This window comes from Periophthalmus magnuspinnatus, chromosome 15 (assembly GCF_009829125.3).
Source record: "Periophthalmus magnuspinnatus isolate fPerMag1 chromosome 15, fPerMag1.2.pri, whole genome shotgun sequence".
NCBI lineage: Eukaryota > Metazoa > Chordata > Actinopteri > Gobiiformes > Gobiidae > Periophthalmus > Periophthalmus magnuspinnatus.
Genome location: NC_047140.1, coordinates 29592445 through 29611814, shown reverse-complemented (window position 1 = coordinate 29611814; position 19370 = coordinate 29592445). Strand labels below are relative to the sequence as shown.

Below are 19370 nucleotides of genomic sequence, written 5' to 3'. Positions count from 1 at the left end.
CTAAATAAACTAGTTGATCATTTTTGTTTCTATTTTGTTTGTTAAGCACGTAGACTGTATATATAAATGGACATAGCTAACATGCTAGCTGCCACGTTCTAAATAGGAAGTGATCATAAGCGCGCTTCTGGCTCCATCGACTTTGGCTCCAATTCACTTTCTATTGAAAAACTGTGGGCCCTCTCTCTGTACCTGCTGTTGTCAGACTCATCATTTTGGCCTTAAATGTTCGTATTAACCCGCTCTACATGATCCTGGGGTTTTAATTTGGCTATTTTTTCTGTAAATCAAGATATGAACGTTAATAACAGAACAATGAGGCGCCTTCTTTTTCTGAGGTCGCTCTGGCTAGCATTAGCAACAGCCCGTCCTCTGCTAAACCAGCCTTGCTCCGGATTGGCTCTTTGGTTGCTATGATACTTGACGTCACACTCACTTCAGTCCACGTCTTTATAAAGTTTACGTTTAGGCCTTTCTAAGCATGTTTAAGCTGTAAAACCATGCATTTTCCCACAGGGTTTAAAACAGAGATCGCGCAGCTATGACCTAAACCTGTACGCTTGTGTTTTTCTCTTATTAAGATCTTGGAGATTCAAATACCTGCACATGACTCCAGAGCAGATAAAAGGCAGGGTTCAATAGCATTAATAAAATCAAAGTGAATCACCAAAGGGAAGAACGAAAAGCCATCTACATTTCATTACTACCACGTCTTGAAGCAGGCTGCGTAATTACCCCGTTTCCTCGTGCTTACATCACCACCAGACTAAAAATAACCCTTAAAACAATTCTCCCAAAGCGATATTTGTATTGGCAAGTCTTCCTGCAGCTTCTGTTAAGGGACTCCAGGGTCTAAATCAGTAATGGCTGCAGTGCTGGCTGTGACAAACCCAAGTCTCCCACGGTTCCCAGAGCTGGCAGCGTGGACCGCTTCATGTGGTATTTATTCTGCCTTTCAAGTCCAACAACTCGCACTAAAGAAAGCCTCACATAGCCCTGGAAAGTGTTAAATATCTATTTTAAGCATTTGAAAGAGCCAGCGACAGTCTCTCGTTACCTGTGCCATTCTGTAAAAAACATACAGCAGTCTATTCTGGGGATATCGGAGGAGATGACGGATAATTTCCTGGATGAGGTATCGATTTCATAATATCGGTTCAGCAAATATTGTGATTGGGCCTTTAATTGGACATGATCAGACTATTTATAGGCGGATTTTGTCCTAGAACGTCTCATAATGTTTAAACTTTACATACAAAGCCATTTTGTAGTTACGGTCAATGGTAAGTAATTTTTGTATAGAGCTTTTCCACTTTCAAAGCTCTTTACATCAAGGAAACACTGGCCCACTCACGCACACATTCATACACCAGTGCACACAGACACTGGGGGTGAGGGGAGTTAAGTGTCTTGCCCAAGGACACAACGACGTCATTCATCTGTGGGAGCTGGAATCGCATCACCAACCTGTGCTCTACCAACTGAGCTACAATATAAATAACAGTTACATAACACAATTTGATCTCTTGTGTAGTGAGTTAACTGTGTTTTAGGGAAATAAGTGCTATTTTCCCTACACTAGTATCGGTTAATATCAGGAATCACCAAATACTTCAAGTCAACGTATCAATATCAGTATCGGAATTGAAAAAGCTGGATTAGGTCTATTTCTCAGCAGATACTTTTATGGACCAGATGCCCTTCCTTGCACATTTTCAACAATTTTGTATGTATAATAATGATAATAATTTAAAAAATGAAGAAAAAAAAATTACACTAGTATTATAACAATAACCTTTCTATAATAATAATAATAACAACAATAATAACAATAATAATATAACAACAATAATAATAATAATAATAATAATAATAAATACAATAAAATACGTTTTAAAATAAATAAATAAATTGCACTTTACAGTATACAAACTGATAATTAGTAGTGTGGATAAGTTTAAAACAATTATACTGGATAGATAACAATATAAATTATATGAAACTAATTTTGTGTGGCCCACCAGTTACATAATAATCGTATTTCTGTTCTGTTAGAAGGAATATTTCATCATGGCTCCATCCTAGACTCTGTTACTAATGATGAAAAGTTAGCGCAGTTCTAATTAATGGTCCAAAGTCCTCAAAATGTCACCATTAAACAGGAAGCAGAAACCCATGAATATTCTCCACAAATCCACTCGTTCCAAGAATATAATATTAGTAGATATTTATGCAACTGTCCAACAGCTACAGGGGAGGGGGTATTTTACTTCTATGGGGTATTAAAGAGGAGGTATTTACTTCTATGGGGTATTAAAGAGGAGGTATTTACTTCTATGGGGTATTAACTGTAACACATAACATATTTACATCACCATGTTTCCTTTTATTGCTTTGAAAATACTATATTCTGCAAAAACAGCGAATTAATGTTTTATAAGTTTCACTTTTGTTTTTGCCGCTCCGACTCCCCCCTCCCTTTGCTCTCCGCATTAAGTCACTCCCCCTTCAGAGCACTGTCGCAACACAATCGCTGTGCATCCCGTTAATGAAACTACTGCACATCGCATCAGGTTTGTGAAGTTGTTGCGTATTGTGTGTCATTTGTATCATGTTTTTATATATTTATGGTGTATTGTCATGTGGGAGCACGGGTGATGTAGACTTGTGGGAGGAGCCTTGTACAGAATCTTACAGCTAACAGTGAGGAGGGTTAGAGTAAAGCCTGAGAGAGATCACTAAATTACTCAACCATGCATGGATGACATTTAAAACCACTTCAGTCATGTTTTAATGAGGGAATGTTAAACGGTCACATTTTTATATAGTGCTTTTCTACCACAGACACTAGAGACGAGGTGGGTTAAGTGTCTTGCCCAATGACCCAACGACAGCATTCATCTGTGGGAGCTGGAATCTCACCGTCAACACGTGGGTGAAAGGATCTGACCGCTCTACCAATGTTTACGTCGAGAGCGGGATTCGAACCTCCAACCTTCAGATTAATGGACAAACTGAGCTACTGTATTGACATTTTAACATGGTGGAAAGCTCCATAAAGTCAATTTTGTATAATACCGCCTCTTTAAATAAAATGAACTGCATTAGAGAGACTGGAGATGGATTTTCAGGACAGTTCTTGACCTGAGTTGCACTGATCATAATGAGAGTGTTAAGAGCCGCAGCCCGTGAGGGGAGCTCAGGCGAATAGGTCTCTGTCTCTGTGTGTGCGCTTTGACAGTGAGGGACGATATTCTCATTGTTTTGTTCGGTTGTATGTACCGGGTGAGCCGCTCCAGGCAACTCTGGGTTACAATTATGTCAAGCCAAAAATAGACCTCCAACTGTATATAGCGGAAAACATATCACTTTGAATTTATTTTATTTTGAATACTTGGGTTATGAGTTTTAGAGTTTTATTATTTTGTTTTTTGTTTAGTTCATTTCACAGCCTAGAGCCGAAAAGCATAATAGATAAATCAATTTTAAAAATCTTACTTGGGAGAAGCAACTCTGAAGAAAAAAAAATATATATTCAGGGATTTCTGCTTTCAGCAAGCTTTTGTTGTATTTTTTGTTTCAAAACACACTGCAGCCACCAGGTGTGTTTCTGATCTAAAAGCATGTTGGTATTTTAGGGATAACAATTCAATGCAGTTTGAGACCAGAATGAAAACCCACCTCTTCTCCCTGGCATTTAACACTAGCTACACAGGAAATCTTGGTGTTTTATTGTTCTTAGTTTAGCTTTAGTTTATTGGTTTATTTTAACGGGGACCATGTGCAAACACATTAATCTCATAAAAGAAGAGATGCTTTACACCAGATTTAGCTAAAGCTAGCTTCCATCTGCAGTCGCTGGGCAGGTTACAGACGATTAAAATACATTTAAATATAATCAAACAATGCATTCTCTCATTCTTTCATTCAAAAACATTACACTCCACATTTCCACATTTAAAAGTACTCAAAAATATGTCAAAATTACCTTCTACCGTGTGCAAATCAGTGTTGACAGAGCTGACTCCCTAAAATGGCTTTCAGGACAAGTTCAGTCTGGAGCTTGTTCTATTCTTTATGAGAAGTCTGTCTGAGCAAAGGCTGAGCTACATCTGGGGAGTCTGCAGACATTGTGACCTGTGGACCTGGCTGTTCTGGATCTTCTAGTGATCTGGATATTCCGGAGGTCTGGACGTTAAGGTGGTCTGGATGTTCTGGTGCACCTGGATGTTCTGGATCTTCTAGTGGTCTGTATATTCTGGAGGTCTGGATGTTCTGGTGGAGCTGGATGTTCTGATGTCCTGGGTGTTCTGATGTTCTGGATGTTCTGGAGGTCTGGATGTTAAGGTGGTCTGGATGTTCTAGATGTTCTGGTGGACCTGGATATTCTGGTTAGATGTTCTGGTGGACCTGGATATTCTGGTTAGATGTTCTGGTGGACCTGGATGTTCTGGTTGGATGTTCTGGATGTTCTAGATATTCTAGTGGTCTAAATGTTCTGGTGGTCTAGATGTTCTCATAGTCTAGATGTTCTGGTTGTCTGCTTAGAGCAAAGCTGGACGAATCTTATGTTCCTATGTATCGTGTTATCTGTATATTAGCTTTTGTTTTTGCTTTTTTGTGAGGCCCGTTGGTCAGCTGAGGCTGTTTTAAATGAGCCATATGCATAAACTTAACTAAACTAAACTAAGTCAACAGAAAGCCGTATAGGTCTCACATCCCATCGTTCCACCCTGAATTCAGCACCAAACTTATTCCAATTTTCTTCTCTCATCTGTAACATTTAACAGGATCATACCATACATTATTTGGCAACTGTATTAGTGTAATTTTATTTTGTCTCACTAGAAACAAATACAAAATAACTTTCAATCTTAACTTCATGAACATTAACAAACATATTTAATAGTTTTTTCTTTGCTACATAATTCCATATATCTTACTTCATATATTTGATTTCCTCTGTGCGTATATAAAATGTAGAAAATAGAAAAAATAAAGCAAAAAACAAAACAAAACACTGAATGAGAAGGTTTGTCCAAGCTTTTGACTGGTATTCTAGTTTTTGTCTGTTAAGGTTTGCAGTAATGAAATCCAGTTATAATGGGTCATAAACCAGCCCAAAGCCTGGATAAACAGCATTGGACTTGGATTTCCCATACAGTGCAAATCAATGCAATCAGTTATATTTATTTAGAAGTAAACAATTTTCATGTACCATCAAGGTAGAACTGGTAAAAGGCACCACTCACCCATTCACACACACATTCATACACCAGGGCACACACTGAGCCCTGGTGCGAGGTGGGTTCAGTGTCTTGTCCAAGAACACAACAAAAGCGTTCATCTGTAGGAGTTGGAATCACACCGCCAACCTGTGTGTCACTGGATTTGACCGATGGTGTTTATGTCGAAAGCGGGATTCGAACCGGTAACCTTCGGATCAGTGGACAAACACTTAAGTTTACCCTATAGTTTACATAGTATTGGCTACTTCAAGGACAACGTGACACTAAAATCCTGAACAAATAGAATCATAATTTAATCCCTGCGCTAATGGGCTGGTTTGGGGATTCCGTAATATTGCGGTGTGGTGTATTTTTGTGTTTGAGCAGCTCTTCGCTCAAACACGAACACTTTTCTCCAACTACTCCACCTTCTGGTCAGACTCGGTCATGTTCTGAGTGAGTGACAGGTGGGTTTAACCAATCACAGTGAAATGGAAATACCAGCAAATGCCTTTATTTACTTCTTTATAACATATTTAAAATAACTATCTGCATGAATCAAGATCAAATTGAAATTGTGATCGTGACTCTTAAAAAATATCTGCATTTTATCCATCCCTATAGTGTCAGGGAGCTACATAAGAAGATAGAGATAGATCCAGGAGGTCCCAAAGTACATTTAGTTTACACAGACAATACGTAAATAAGTAAAAGTATTTCCTTCAAGGGGCATGACTTCTTTTGCCTCCCTTATATAAGAAAAAGCATCACATATTTATCATTTATGGCAGGTCCCTCCAGATAAGTGTAGCGCGTTGTCCCACATACCTGCAGGTGCTGCTCTTTTGCATGACCTCCGCCCGGTGGTAGCCTGAGAGTTTGCAGAAGCCATCGTTGCTGTAGACGATGGGCCAGTCCACGATCTGAGCGTTTCCCAGCACAAAGTTAGTGTCTGTTAAAAGATTGAAGAGGGAAAAAAGAGGGCACACGCTTGAGGGGTTTCATTCCCCGGGAACACACATCAACGAACATGTAGCCTGAGTAAGGTAAAGAAAAAATGCACAAATGATTTATGCATTTAAGAGTATAGGAGGTTTTAACTTTTTTTTATTTTTTATTTAGGAATCATAACCAAATTACTTAGAGATGTGCATGTTGTAAGTCATAACAAAGCTAGTGTTTGTTTCACTGTGGAGCGCAAGAGTGACAGAGTTTTAGAAAAATTCAGATATTAAGAATTCAAAGGCTAACCAGCTACGTGCTAACTAATATCCATAACGTGTCCAAAAAGGCGGCTTTAAATGCAAGATTATGCTAAACGTTTTCATAGCTTCGCGGTTTATAACGTTGCAGAAACAGATTTTAAATAAAACTATAGGTCTTGTGGTCATTAGAGCCCAAGTAGCTGACTAGCAAATGTTTAATATTCATTTTTTTTGGAAGTCTATGAGAAAAATTAATGTGAAATTTTGGTCCAGAACCGCAGGGTAGGCCGTTAAGCTCCATGCGGAAACCGAACTTAAGTTTATCCCTACTACTACCTACTACTAACTAATCCTTTAATATTTTGAGTGATAAAAATATTCATGTTTCAAGAGCAGCTTGGGGGTTTCTTCAAGCAGATCCCTGAAGGTCTAAGTCTAATTATGTCCTCCGCATAGAACACATAGAGGGAAGGCGAGCCGCTGTGTGACTCTTGTGCTTTATAGCTTCTCATTAGAGACGCTTGGATTCAGGAAGATGATTCTGTAAGGCAACGATGTGCTGCTTCATGTTTAGCCATGAATTCTGCATGGGCCTCAGCTCCCTGGTCCCTCACGTGTTTTTACTGCAGAAAAAAGAACAAGGCTGTTTGTATGTGGGCCTGTCACGGTAAGGACTATGTCGAGCTGGAACTATACACTTCGGGGTTCAATATTCATCGCGTGAACAATTTCTTGCCATTTTCATGTAATAACGTAGGATTTGCGCTGTAGAAGGTTGAGTAAATAGCTTCTGTGGCTAAATATTAGTTCATTCTGCTATTTATGTTGCAGCTCAAGCCTTTTAATGACACTATGCATTAAAAATACATTCAGTGAAATTTGTATCGTATCGTTTATCACAATATTTCTCTGTAGTGATATAACGTGTTTCAAAATGTGTTATCTGTTACATGTGACAGGCCTATTTGCATGTCTCAACCGGTTTGGTCTAGCTCTTTTTAGGACTTTTGTCTATTTATTATTATTATTGGTGGTTTTAATATTATGATACGATTATTTAGTCTTTTGGAGTAGATTATTAAAGGTCCTATACTACGCAAAATGGACTCTTTGTGAGCGTTAAGATATGTTATAATGCTGTTACAGCCTCAAAAACAGACCTGGGGTTGTGTTTATCGCTAGTATGTCTGCATCTCCAAAGCTCAAAATGTTCTCTTCCACCTTGTGATGTCATGAAGTGGTAGTTTTCAAGTTAACAAATGCTTTTTTTTTCTTTTTTTTTTACCTTTAATCCAGTAGAGATTGGCAATTCCAGGATTGAAATCATCTAAATTATTCTAGGGAAGGTGTGTGGAGTTTAAAAACACAGTGGAGCACTTCCTGTATCACCACACGATGACGTCACAAGGTGGAACAGAGCGTTTTCAGTTTGAGAAAAGACGATCCGCAGGGTTTGTGAGTTAAACATGTGCGAATGAAACAAAAAAAAAAACAAACACAACTCCGGGTCTGTTTGTGGTGAGGAAACAACATTATAACACAGATCAGAAAATAGTGTAATACGGGCCCTTTAAACTATCCAGCATTCCCTATGAAAGTTTCACCGCCAATTCCTCCTTGAACTACTTTAGACAGATACTGGGAATGTTCACTGGGACCACTGCACTAGAGTGTGTTTGGAGACGTCTGACCCACATGTCTGCGCCTTCACACGTTTGTATCTTTTATTCAAGCTGCAGTCACAATAAAAGTAAAACATGCTACTGCGTTTGCCTGACAGCGTGGACATAACATTCCACTGGATCTACTGCTTTTTCTATGATAAATACAAGTATAGGTGTTTATATTTAGTATATTTAAAGGTTCTATATCACGTAAAGTTGACTCTTTTGAGCTTTAAGTCGTGTTCTAATGCCGTTTCCTCCTCAAAAACAGACCTGGAGTTGTGTTTTGTTTCATTTACACATGTTTGAGTCACACTTTATTATTAATCTGTCTACATCTCCTAAACTCAAAACGCTCTGTTCCACCTTGTGATGTCATGAAGCTGTAGTTTTCAAGTTAACAGCTCCTTTTTACCTTTAGTTCAGTAGAGATTGGCAATTCCAGGTCTGAAATCATCCAAATGATTCTAGAGAAGGTGTGTGGAGCTCACAAAATATGCATCAAACGTGTGAATGAAACAAAAAAAACACAACTCCGGGTCTGTCTGTGATGAGGAAACATTATAACATATATTATAACGGCGTAATATGGGCACTTTAATAGTAATTTGTCACACATGGCACGAGACATGATTAAAAATTATTACTGTGTGGGCCCACAAGCACCACTTATTTATAGAGGAGAAAATGTGTTATGCTAAAAAATGCTAATGGCTCAAAACAGCTTCAGTCCTATTCTTAACATTAACAGAAGGCTCGTTTTCAGCTCTAAGGACGATTGAGTTGACTGCGCCGCGATGTAGTTTAGCGTTTTTTTGCGATGACTATAACAAATAGGCCAAAATCTTATGAAAATATTAACATTAGATTGTGCAAATTGGGTTGAAAAAGCGCTGAAACTTCCAATCAAGGAGCACTTGAATAATTTAAATATCTGACGGATGTTTATTGATTATGAAGAATGCGTTCCAGCCTGTATTGTTTTTGCTGACGTTAAGTGAAAGAAGTTTTTTTTTTTTTTTTAGGTGAGGTGGTGGGGCACAATATAACAGAGCAACACAAACAGGGAGACACAGAGAGACACAAATGAACACAGAATAGTAAACATCACCTACACAAGTAAGACACAGACGTTCCATGCCAATGTGTTACTTTACAACAGTTGTAAGTGAGAATAGTCATTAATATTCATCAAAATTACCAATATTTTAGTTGTTGATAGAACGGCATAGACTGTATATATAAATGGACATGGCTAACCTGACTCCAGTTCACTTTACATTAGAAAACTCTTCATTTTTGGTCTTAAAATGTTCGTATTAACCCGCTTCTACATGATCCGGGTGTTTTTATTTCGCAATTGCATCTGTAACTGAAGATATGAACATTAATAACAGATAAACAGGTTTGATTAACAGCGTGGGTAAGCGCCGCTCCCTTCTAAACCAGTGGCACAGGCGGAAAGAGACGTTACTTTCAACAATCTCGCTCTGGATTGGTTCTTTGGTTGCTATGATACGTGTGGTCGAAATTCCTAAAATGCAACTTAGCTCCAAATTTGCCGCTATAACTGCTCGCCTCGACCCGAACGCTAGTCCACTTCTACATACAGTCTATGAAATTGTCAATGCAGGGTCCAGTGAATGGAAATACTTGTAAATTAACAGCAATTGGTATAGAACATGTTGTACACTACAGAGGGGGTATCTGAAGAAAAAGAAAGGTGGTGACTATTCTTTGTAGTACCTGTCTGCTTATGGGACAGTGTCCAAACTGAAATTTGTCAAAACAGAAAACAATGGTTATTCACACTTTGCTAAAGGACATGATGGACAGGAGGACAGGGCGTGCTGGACAATAGGAATATAAAAACATTTCAAAAAAGTGGCACAGTTTTCATTTGTTAAATAACACCTTTAGTAAACGTTTCAATCCCATTTACATAATTACATCATTATATATTTAAGATGAGTGTCTGAATGTAAAGTAAGATAAATGCTGCACTTCTATACCACCCCTACTCCACCCTTACCCCTACCCCACCTCCTTGTGTCTGTTTGCTCAAATGTTGTTTATCCTATTGTTTTTGTGTTAATTATGACTTTAAATATATATAACAACAACAAAAAATAACACTTCTAGTCATTTTACATAAGTAGTGCTGTAGGTAAAGGCAGATTTAATGTTTAAGCTGTAATCTACATGCACTTGTTTCTGTAATGTGTAGCCAAACCTGCAGCGGCGCGTCAATCTAGGCCTGTCACGATAATGACTATATCCACTTATTGTTCAATACACGACAGATGGAACAATAGTTTTTTGGGAATATAAAGGCCGGGACGCTCACTGGATCAACGCTAAGTGACCTGACAATCAGATGCTCTTTAATAAGTTTTCTTCTTCCCACTCCTTTTCGAGCTTAAATTTAAAAAAAATATGTGAAATGTGCATTAACTGTACTGGACACGTGTGCTTAATAATCTGCTCAAAATAAATAAAATCCTGAGTGGGCAGATAAACTTACGAGGTGAAAGAAAGTATATGATTAGTTATTTTCACATTCTACGCATATTATTGTGCCTCGGATCTATTTTGTCACCTGTAGAAATATTTTTCGGGGTCAGTATTCATCGGGTGTTGTTTTTCTTTGCAGTAGTCGGATATTTTTGGTTATTTTTTGCAACATGATGAGATTTGAGCTTTAGAAAGTGGAATAAATAACTTCTCTGACTCATTACAGGTGCAAACTAACTATGTAAGTGTTAATATTGTGCGTTTAGAATAGTTTTTGGGGGATAATTCTACTTTATGGTTTGGTTTCAGTGTTATTGTTTATTGTCTGTACTTACTTCAGCAATATATCGTGCTTCAAAGTGTGTTATCGTGACAGGCCTAGCTCGATATCCTCTACAGAGACAAAACAAAAGCCACCCCAGGACTCAACCACGCTGCATCAGAAAGAACCGTGTGATCCTGAGTGGAACAAACACAACTCAAATGTACTTTTTCCACTAATAAATCAAAATGTTTAGTAGCTACTTAGTGAGTTGTGCAGGTGCGCCTTAACCAAGTTTAAACCACATCATGCACCTGTTTCTAGCTCCAATAAAGCAAAGTGTAGACTGCACTAATTCCCATAGCAACAAGCGGCGGAAAAACACAACTGCCAAGTGACCTACAGAGCAGTGTCACTCATGTCCCAGGCAACTGAACACAGCGAGGAGGGACGGCAGCACAATGGGGCGAACATTATGACTCTGACACACTTAAAAGTTCCTTTAAAGTTCGCACAAAATGTCTGATCTATAAAACAGGAAAATGCCAAGAGGAAGTTCTGTCATCTGCTAAACTGTTACGGAGAATGCCGCCCCGAAGCCGCTTATTAAACAAAGAGTGATTGAGAGACACAGAAAGGCAGAGAAGTTCATTGTTTGCAAAGCGCCCACCCACCACCGAGCCGATCGCTAGTCCTCACAGGCATCCCTCACTGTTCCTCACTGGCATCCCGCAGATTATAGCCTTGACGCTTTTGTTTCTTACTTGAAGGGAGATTTAGGGGTTGCTAATCCACGGGACCGCCCAAGGTCAAAGAAATGGTTTATTCAGCTTTTGTTTCACAGGGTAAATTCCACACTTTCTTTTCCACACTTTACATTCAGGGTCTATGTAGAGAAAACCAAGGAAATGTATTTTTTCTACGGGATATTTCTACCTTCTAGGATGAGCCTATGCCATCTTGGTGACAGAATTCAAAGGAATCCGCGAGAGAGACAAAGACGCACATGCTTACTGTTATTACATGGCAATCTGCCCAGTGTCAGAACTGCCCTGTCACTTTCTATTCAACGTGACGATTTGCGCCAAAGCAAAACTGACGGCCTGTTCCAAAAAAAACGACACATCTCCCAATTGTTTTAGAACAGCAAACGTAAACATTATGGTAGCTCCACGTATTACAAATGTAGGCTATGTGCAAATTTAGTGTAGATGTGGAGTAAGAGAATAGGCCTACCTTACTCCTAACCACTCTGGAACTATGTAGAGTCAAACAACACTGGGATAAACCATATATGAATAGGGTTTTCCATGCATTCCCTTCCCTAATACATGCACGACGCAACAACACCTACAGTAAACATTACACTACACAAACACCACTGCTTTGGAGTCAGATCTCAACCCTGTGGAAATAACCATCTTTAATTTAATCATCCACCTCTGTGTTCACTTTTTCCTCTCCATGAAAGAGCACAATTACAACCATTCCCATCCCTACAGTGGCCTATGCACTTAAGACTGCGCTAAAATGATTTTCCAATTAAGAGCCCCCATCAGCCTTATGTAATAGACAGTGCAGGATAATGGCGTTTCCCACCTACACACTGTACTTTAGGGAATCCCGACCAGGAAAAAACTAACCTAACTAACCAACTCCATCATCTGAGTTGATTAAATTCATGAAACGTGCATTAAACCCAGGGAAGTCTAGTACACTGTGTTTCCCCCCAAGTTTTTGATGTCTCTCCTGCGACAAAAGTGGAGCTTGTTTAAAAAAAATCCCAGCACTTGCATAAAGATAATCACATTAGAAATCACACTCACCGTTGGACCGTCGGACTATATTCTCCAAAAAAGTATTTTGAGGGGCCACAAGTCCCCTCCGACCCCCCGCCATGCTGCCACTGTGCTCAGACGTCTGCAGGTGAGGCTTTACTCCTCCAAACACCGCGGCTCTTCATGTCTCTGCAGCCCTGGAGACGCTGCGTGGACTGGACTGGGTCTGTCTGGTCTGGTCATTAGCTCCTTCAGCCCGGTGCGGTGCGTTGGCGCCTCTCTTTACGCACCTCATCATCCAGGAGAAGAAAACAACGGCTGGGCGCAGCGCACAGGACGCGGGAGGGGACGACAGGGCAGCGGAGAGCAGCCGGGACCTGCCGCGGACACTGGCGCCATCTTCTGGACAAACACGGAACTGCAAGGGTGGAGGAGGAATTTTATTAGCAGTGTTTTTATTTTATTTTTGTTATTTTTTTTTGCCCAGTAAAAAAAAACATACGTGGAATAAATACTTTGCAGTGATATTAGGTTCTATCTGTATAATTATAGCGGAATGTTCAGTAGTTACCATGGTGACACAATGCACACATTAACAAACATAAGTTTTAAAATAATCTGAAAACTCCAGAAGGTCCTGTTTTAGTTTTATTTTCAACAAAAATGTCGAGGGTGACTCACCGGAAAACTGTTGGCAAATGCTAGCTAGCGTGTCACTGTAATTTAATAAGTAAGAGACTTGTTTAACAGCACAAAAATAAAAAATTTATTTAAACTGCAGATTTTCAGAAGCCTGGGATCAATACGAGCGTTCATGGTCCCGTTTAGGAGTTTGATTTTCAACAAAAATGTCGAGTGACTCACCGGAAAACTGTTGGCTGATGCTAGCTAGCTTGTGACTGTACTTTAATGTGTGAGAGACTTGTTTAACAGTATAAAAAATCCGAAATTGATTAAAACAGCACATTTTCAGAAGACTGGAATAAATACGAGTGTTCATGGTCCTGTTTAGGTGTTTGATTTTCAACGAAAATGGCGAAAACGATTAACTGAAAACCGTTGGCTAATGCTGGCTAGCTTGTGACTAAATTTATGAGTGAGACTTGTTTAACGGCACAAAAAATACAAAATTTATTTAAACGGCAAATTTTCAGAAGACTGTGATTAATCTGAGCGCTCATGGTCCAGTTTAGGTGTTTTATTTTCAACAGAAAGGGGAGAGTGACTAACTGAAAACTGTTGGCTAATGCTAGCTGGCTTGTGACTGTAATTTAATGAGTGAGAGACTTGTTTAACAGCACAAATCATCTCACGTGTTGTAGTTTCAGGTAGAGCAGTTCTTTGTGATCAGATTGTGTTGAAATAAAGCTCAGGCTAAAGTCTTAACAGAGTTTCAAACAGGGTAGACCCTACAGTTAGCAATCAAGACATGAGCTGCAGAGGATTAAGCTTTCATTTTCCCTAAAAAATAAACTAAACTATTTTCTTAAAGGTCCTATATTACACAAAACTAACTCTTGTGAGATTTAACCCATGTTATAATATTGTTACCTCCTGAAAAACAGACCTGGAGTTGTGTTTTGTTTCATTCACACGTTTGAGTAACACTATTATTAGTCTGTCTACATCTACAAAGCTCAAAACGCTTTGTTCCACCTTGTGATGTCATGAAATGGTAGTTTTCACATTGACAGCTCCTTTTACCTTGTAGTTCAGTAGAAATTGGCAATTCCAGGGCTGTAATCATCCAAATTGTTTTAGTGAAGGTGTGTGGAGTTTAAAAACGTAGTGGAGCACTTCCTGTATTACCACATGATGACATCACAAGGTGGAACAGAGTGTTTTAGTTTGAGAGAAGAACTCAGCCTAAACCTAAATATGCAGGGTTTGTGTGTTAAACATGCGTGAATGAAATAAAACACAACTTCAGGTCTGTTTGTGTTGAGAAAAAACATGACAGATCAGAAAATAACCTAATATGGGCCCGTTATGCCGTCCCAACCTAATATAGGCCCCTTTAGTCTTGTAATGATGTATTTGTTGGGAAGTAAACTGACCTGTTTCTGACCTGCTCCTCAGTAGTCATAGGATTAATCAATAACCAGTGACTAGGCCAATAGCTTTTTATATAAACATTTTACACACATGCTTGGCTGTAGGTGTAAAGCCTTAAATGGTACTTCGGAAGGTGACCTTAGTACAGATAACAGGCATTATCAGATAAAGCAACATGACATCATGCACTCACAGGTTTGACCCAGATGCAGTAGGTTGCATATGATGACATAATTTGTTAATAAGCAAACTAATTATTCATTTCCGTGTGTTGTAAACTGTGTATTACATTCTTAAAATAAAGATTTAAAATGTTAAACAAAACACCAATTTGTCCATATTTACATAATATACATGTTATCACCCCCTTTTTTATGTTAATTATGTTTGCAGTTTTTTGCTGTGTGTTCTTTTATTTCAAATAGTTAAATTCCCTAAGAGTCATAAAATCATGGCTATTACTTGAAATAGAAGTTTGGTGTTTTTTGTTTTGTTTGTTTTTAAAGAAAGACAAGCTTAAAACTAGTGTTGTTCTGATAGCGATACTTTGTGTACTTGCCTATATCAATACCAGTTTGACCGCATACTGTGAAGAAGTAGACTAAGGCTACTCAAGTTTGTTACAATACACAAAAAAGCATAACTAGTTAGTCTTCCTCTAAAGAAAATCTACAAGAATCGTAGGACTAAAGGACTAAAGTACAGAGTCATAGATGTAACGGTCCTGATGAAGAGTTGTTGAGTTGCTGATTTAAGCATTTTTACTTTTCTACTTGGTCACTTGGCCTGTAAAAAATGCACAACCACACCAAAGGCTAAATGAAGGCATCAAAGAGGGAACACAAACGTCTTTTCTGTTAATATGAGCAAGAGTCTGCAGAGCTCTAGTCTGCATTTAACCTGCTCTGTGCGTTAGCAGTAGCCTGAGTCCCAGACAAAAATACAGTGGTATTGGATGGGTGATTTGGTCTGAGTACTCGCTGATGTGATACCTGGAAAATGTGCGGTATTGGAGCTTTTGCCAATACAAGAATCAGTATCGGAACAACCATACTTAAACCAAATACACTGAAGTATAACCTCAGCAAGCCAAAAAAAATTCAAATCTGTCAACTGGATAAAAAGTTGTAGAAGTGAAGACCCTTCGCTGCTCATTCAGTTCGGAAACGTCTTCACTCCTACAGCTTTTTGCCCAGTAGACAGATTCGAATTTTTCTTTTACTATGGATCATACCTGGATGACTGAGGGATTACACAGACATCTCAGCAAGACAAGTTATTCAAAAATGTTTTAATCAGACAAGCAAAGTGGCACATTCTTGACCATTTTACAAGTGGCATTAAACAGTTTCATACTTAAACATAAATAATAATGTCACTAATTTCAGTCTCTATAAGAATTTGTGAAGTTTTTAATTTGACCATGTCTTGGTGATCCTGAGATGACTCAAATGCTCTGTTAGGCTCTTGTGTTCAGGAAAGTTGACAAAGCTTCTCTCCTTAATCGTGAGCCAATTTTGGGTCCTGCGTTCGACTGCGTGTCCATATTCCTGCTCTGCGGTCATGTAGGGCCGGCTGATCCAGTACTCGTTCTCTGCCTCACGCTCCAGATTTTTCACCATGTTCCGTTTCATCTGCCACGTGACTGGTCTGAGGCGACGATATTTTCCAATCCACTGTTTTCCAGAGGTGCCTTTTCGCAGGAGTCTCAGTGTTAGGAACATTTTGGTCAATCAAATCTGAAAATGAATAAAGACACACTAGGAAGAAGCATCCTCAGAAACAGCCAATTTACTTTTACCAACTTATATTTACTTATACTTCTAATCTGGCTAGTATAAGTGATCATGCACTTATGTATTGACTGTCTGTCTCAATTTATTCTGGAAAAAAACACAAACAATATGGCCGTAAATAATACAATAATGATAAAAGAGTGAGATAAATGCCAAAGATAAATATCCCCAGTTTTCAAAAGCATTTTATGTCAGTTGCTTTACAGGGTGGTACAACTAGTTATTCAGATTCACTACATTTTTCACTGGGGGTAAGATTGCTTTGTATTTTCCACCCCTGTAGAAACTGCTTTTTATGTTTGCTTGTATTTTCTTTATGAAATATTAAGATTGGTTTGATGAGCTGAAACAGTGTAATGAGTATGCATAGAAATTCCGAAATTAGCAAATGTTTACCTTACATTTTTTAATTGTATCTATATCTTTGTATTGTTGTGACATTTAAAATTTATGTCAATGAAGTGAGGTCCAATATTGGGTAAAAGGGGACTAGTAGGACGTAATAATATAAAAATATTAGCATAGTTTTGTATGCCTTAACTTCCATCCATCCATCCATTTTCTTCCGCTTATCCGGGGCCGGGTCGCGGGGGCAGCAGTCTAAGCAGGGACTCCCAGACTTCCCTCACCCCGGACACGTCCTCCAGCTCCTCCGGTGGGACCCCAAGGCGTTCCCAGGCCAGCCGAGAGACATAGTCCCTCCAGCGTGTCCTGGGTCTTCCCCGGGGCCTCCTCCCGGTGGGACATGCCCAGAACACCTCCCTAGGGAGGCGTCCAGGAGGCATCCTGAGCAGATGCCCGAGCCACCTCAGCTGGTTCCTCTCAACGTGTAGGAGCAGCGGCTCTACTCCGAGCTCCTCCCGTGTGACCGAGCTCCTCACCCTATCCCTAAGGGTGCGCCCGGCCACTCTGCGGAGGAAGCCCATTTCAGCCGCTTGTATCCGCGATCTTGTCCTTTCGGTCATTACCCAAAGCTCATGACCATAGGTGAGGGTAGGAACGTAGATTGACCGGTAAATCGAGAGCTTCGCCTTCCGGCTCAGCTCCTTCTTTACCACAACGGACCGATACAGCGACCGCATCACTGCAGACGCTGCACCGATCCGCCTGTCAATCTCACGCTCCATCCTTCCCTCACTCGTGAACAAGACCCCGAGATACTTGAACTCCTCCACTTGGGGCAGAGACTCACCACCCACCCGGAGAGAGCAAACCACCTTTTTCCGGTCGAGAACCATGGCCTCGGATTTGGAGGAGCTGATTCTCATCCCAGCCGCTTCACACTCGGCTGCAAACCGCCCCAGTGCCTGCTGCAGGTCCTGGCTCGAAGAAGCCATCAGGACAACATCATCTGCAAACAGCAGAGATGAAATCCTGTGGTTCCCAAACCAGGCCCCCTCCGGCCCCTGACTGCGCCTAGAAATTCTGTCCATAAATATAATGAACAGAACCGGTGACAAAGGGCAGCCCTGGCGGAGTCCAACATGCACTGGGAACAGGTCTGACTTACTGCCGGCAATGCGAACACAGCTCCTGCTCCGGTCATACAGGGACCGGACAGCCCTTAGCAAAGAGCCCCGGACCCCATACTCCCAGAGCACCCCCCAAAGGACACCACGAGGGACACGGTCGAATGCCTTCTCCAGATCCACAAAACACATGTGGACTGGTTGGGCATACTCCCATGAGCCCTCGAGGACCCGATGGAGAGTATAGAGCTGGTCCAGTGTTCCACGACCAGGACGAAAACCACACTGCTCCTCCTGAATCCGAGGTTCGACTATCGGTCGGATTCTCCTCTCCAGCACCCTGGAATAGACCTTACCGGGAAGGCTGAGGAGTGTGATTCCCCTGTAATTGGAACACACCCTCCGGTCCCCCTTTTTATACAGAGGGACCACCACCCCGGTCTGCCATTCCACAGGTACTGTCCCCGACCGCCACGCGATGTTGCAGAGACGTGTCAGCCAAGACAGTCCCACAACATCCAGAGACTTGAGGTACTCAGGACGGATCTCATCCACCCCCGGAGCCTTGCCACCGAGGAGCTTGCCAACCACCTCAGTGACTTCAGCCAGGGTGATGGACGAGTCCGCCTCTGGGTCCCCAGTTTCTGCTTCCTCCTCGGAAGACGTGACAGTGGGATTGAGGAGATCCTCAAAGTATTCCTTCCACCGCCCGACAACATCCCCAGTCGAGGTCAGCAGCCCTCCACCCGCACTGTAAACAGTGTTGGTGAAGCACTGCTTTCCCCTCCTGAGGCGTCGGACGGTTTGCCAGAATCTGCCTTAACTTATCTGCTTGAAATGCAACATGTTATAGGCCTACATGTAGCATATCTGTTGCATTTATGCATTTGCTAGAGTCAATCGCAAACTGCATTTAACCCAAAACACTGGTAAAGGAAGTAGTAAATAAAAACGTGACTGAATGCTGTGATTCTTAGCGCTCATATGCTAACGCTAGCATTAGCTCCATGCAACAAGAGAGGGAAACCAAGGACAAACTTGACAAACAACAAACAAAAACATGCATAAACTGGTGTTGACTTACCACGAGTTTTATTGTTGGGCAACAGTCAAAAGGATTTATAACGGAAAAAGAAAATACCCAGGAAACATGTGAGGAAAATGGGGAAAAAGACAACGGGGTCAGGCAACGTACTTCCGGGTTTTGGACGGCGTACGAACGGGCTCAAATTAAATCAATTTTAGTCTTTGCGTTTTTGTAAATTGAAACTTTTATTATTTCCTTTTATTTTCATTATTGCAAATATATACAGAATGAACAATGGCAAGAGGCTTAAGCATTACATTACATTGCATTCACACGACATGCGCAAAAATATTAAAACAAATGTACAAAAAA

At 40.4% G+C, this 19370-nt stretch overlaps 2 protein-coding genes across 3 annotated transcripts in view; both read right to left on the bottom strand.

Annotated features, from left to right (window-relative positions):
• The window catches only part of kcnh1a (potassium voltage-gated channel, subfamily H (eag-related), member 1a), a 57667-nt gene extending 44716 nt beyond the window's left edge, over positions 1–12951 (bottom strand). For both annotated transcript variants that reach the window (XM_055227170.1, XM_055227171.1), the window contains exons 1-2: positions 12700–12951; positions 6057–6180 (exon numbers count right to left, since the gene is read on the bottom strand). In XM_055227170.1, coding sequence (XP_055083145.1) covers positions 6057–6180; positions 12700–12772 — 197 coding nt within the window. In that variant the 5' untranslated portion in view covers positions 12773–12951. The remainder of the gene's footprint in view (positions 1–6056; positions 6181–12699) is intronic.
• Positions 12952–15982: 3031 nt separating this feature from the next.
• mrpl57 (mitochondrial ribosomal protein L57) lies at positions 15983–19170 on the bottom strand. Its single transcript, XM_033979736.2, has 2 exons — positions 19056–19170; positions 15983–16445 (listed from the first exon to the last, which is right to left on the bottom strand). The coding sequence occupies exon 2, from the start codon at positions 16428–16430 to the stop codon at positions 16119–16121; it is 312 nt and encodes a 103-aa protein (XP_033835627.1). The 5' UTR covers positions 16431–16445; positions 19056–19170; the 3' UTR covers positions 15983–16118.
• Positions 19171–19370: the final 200 nt, after the last annotated feature.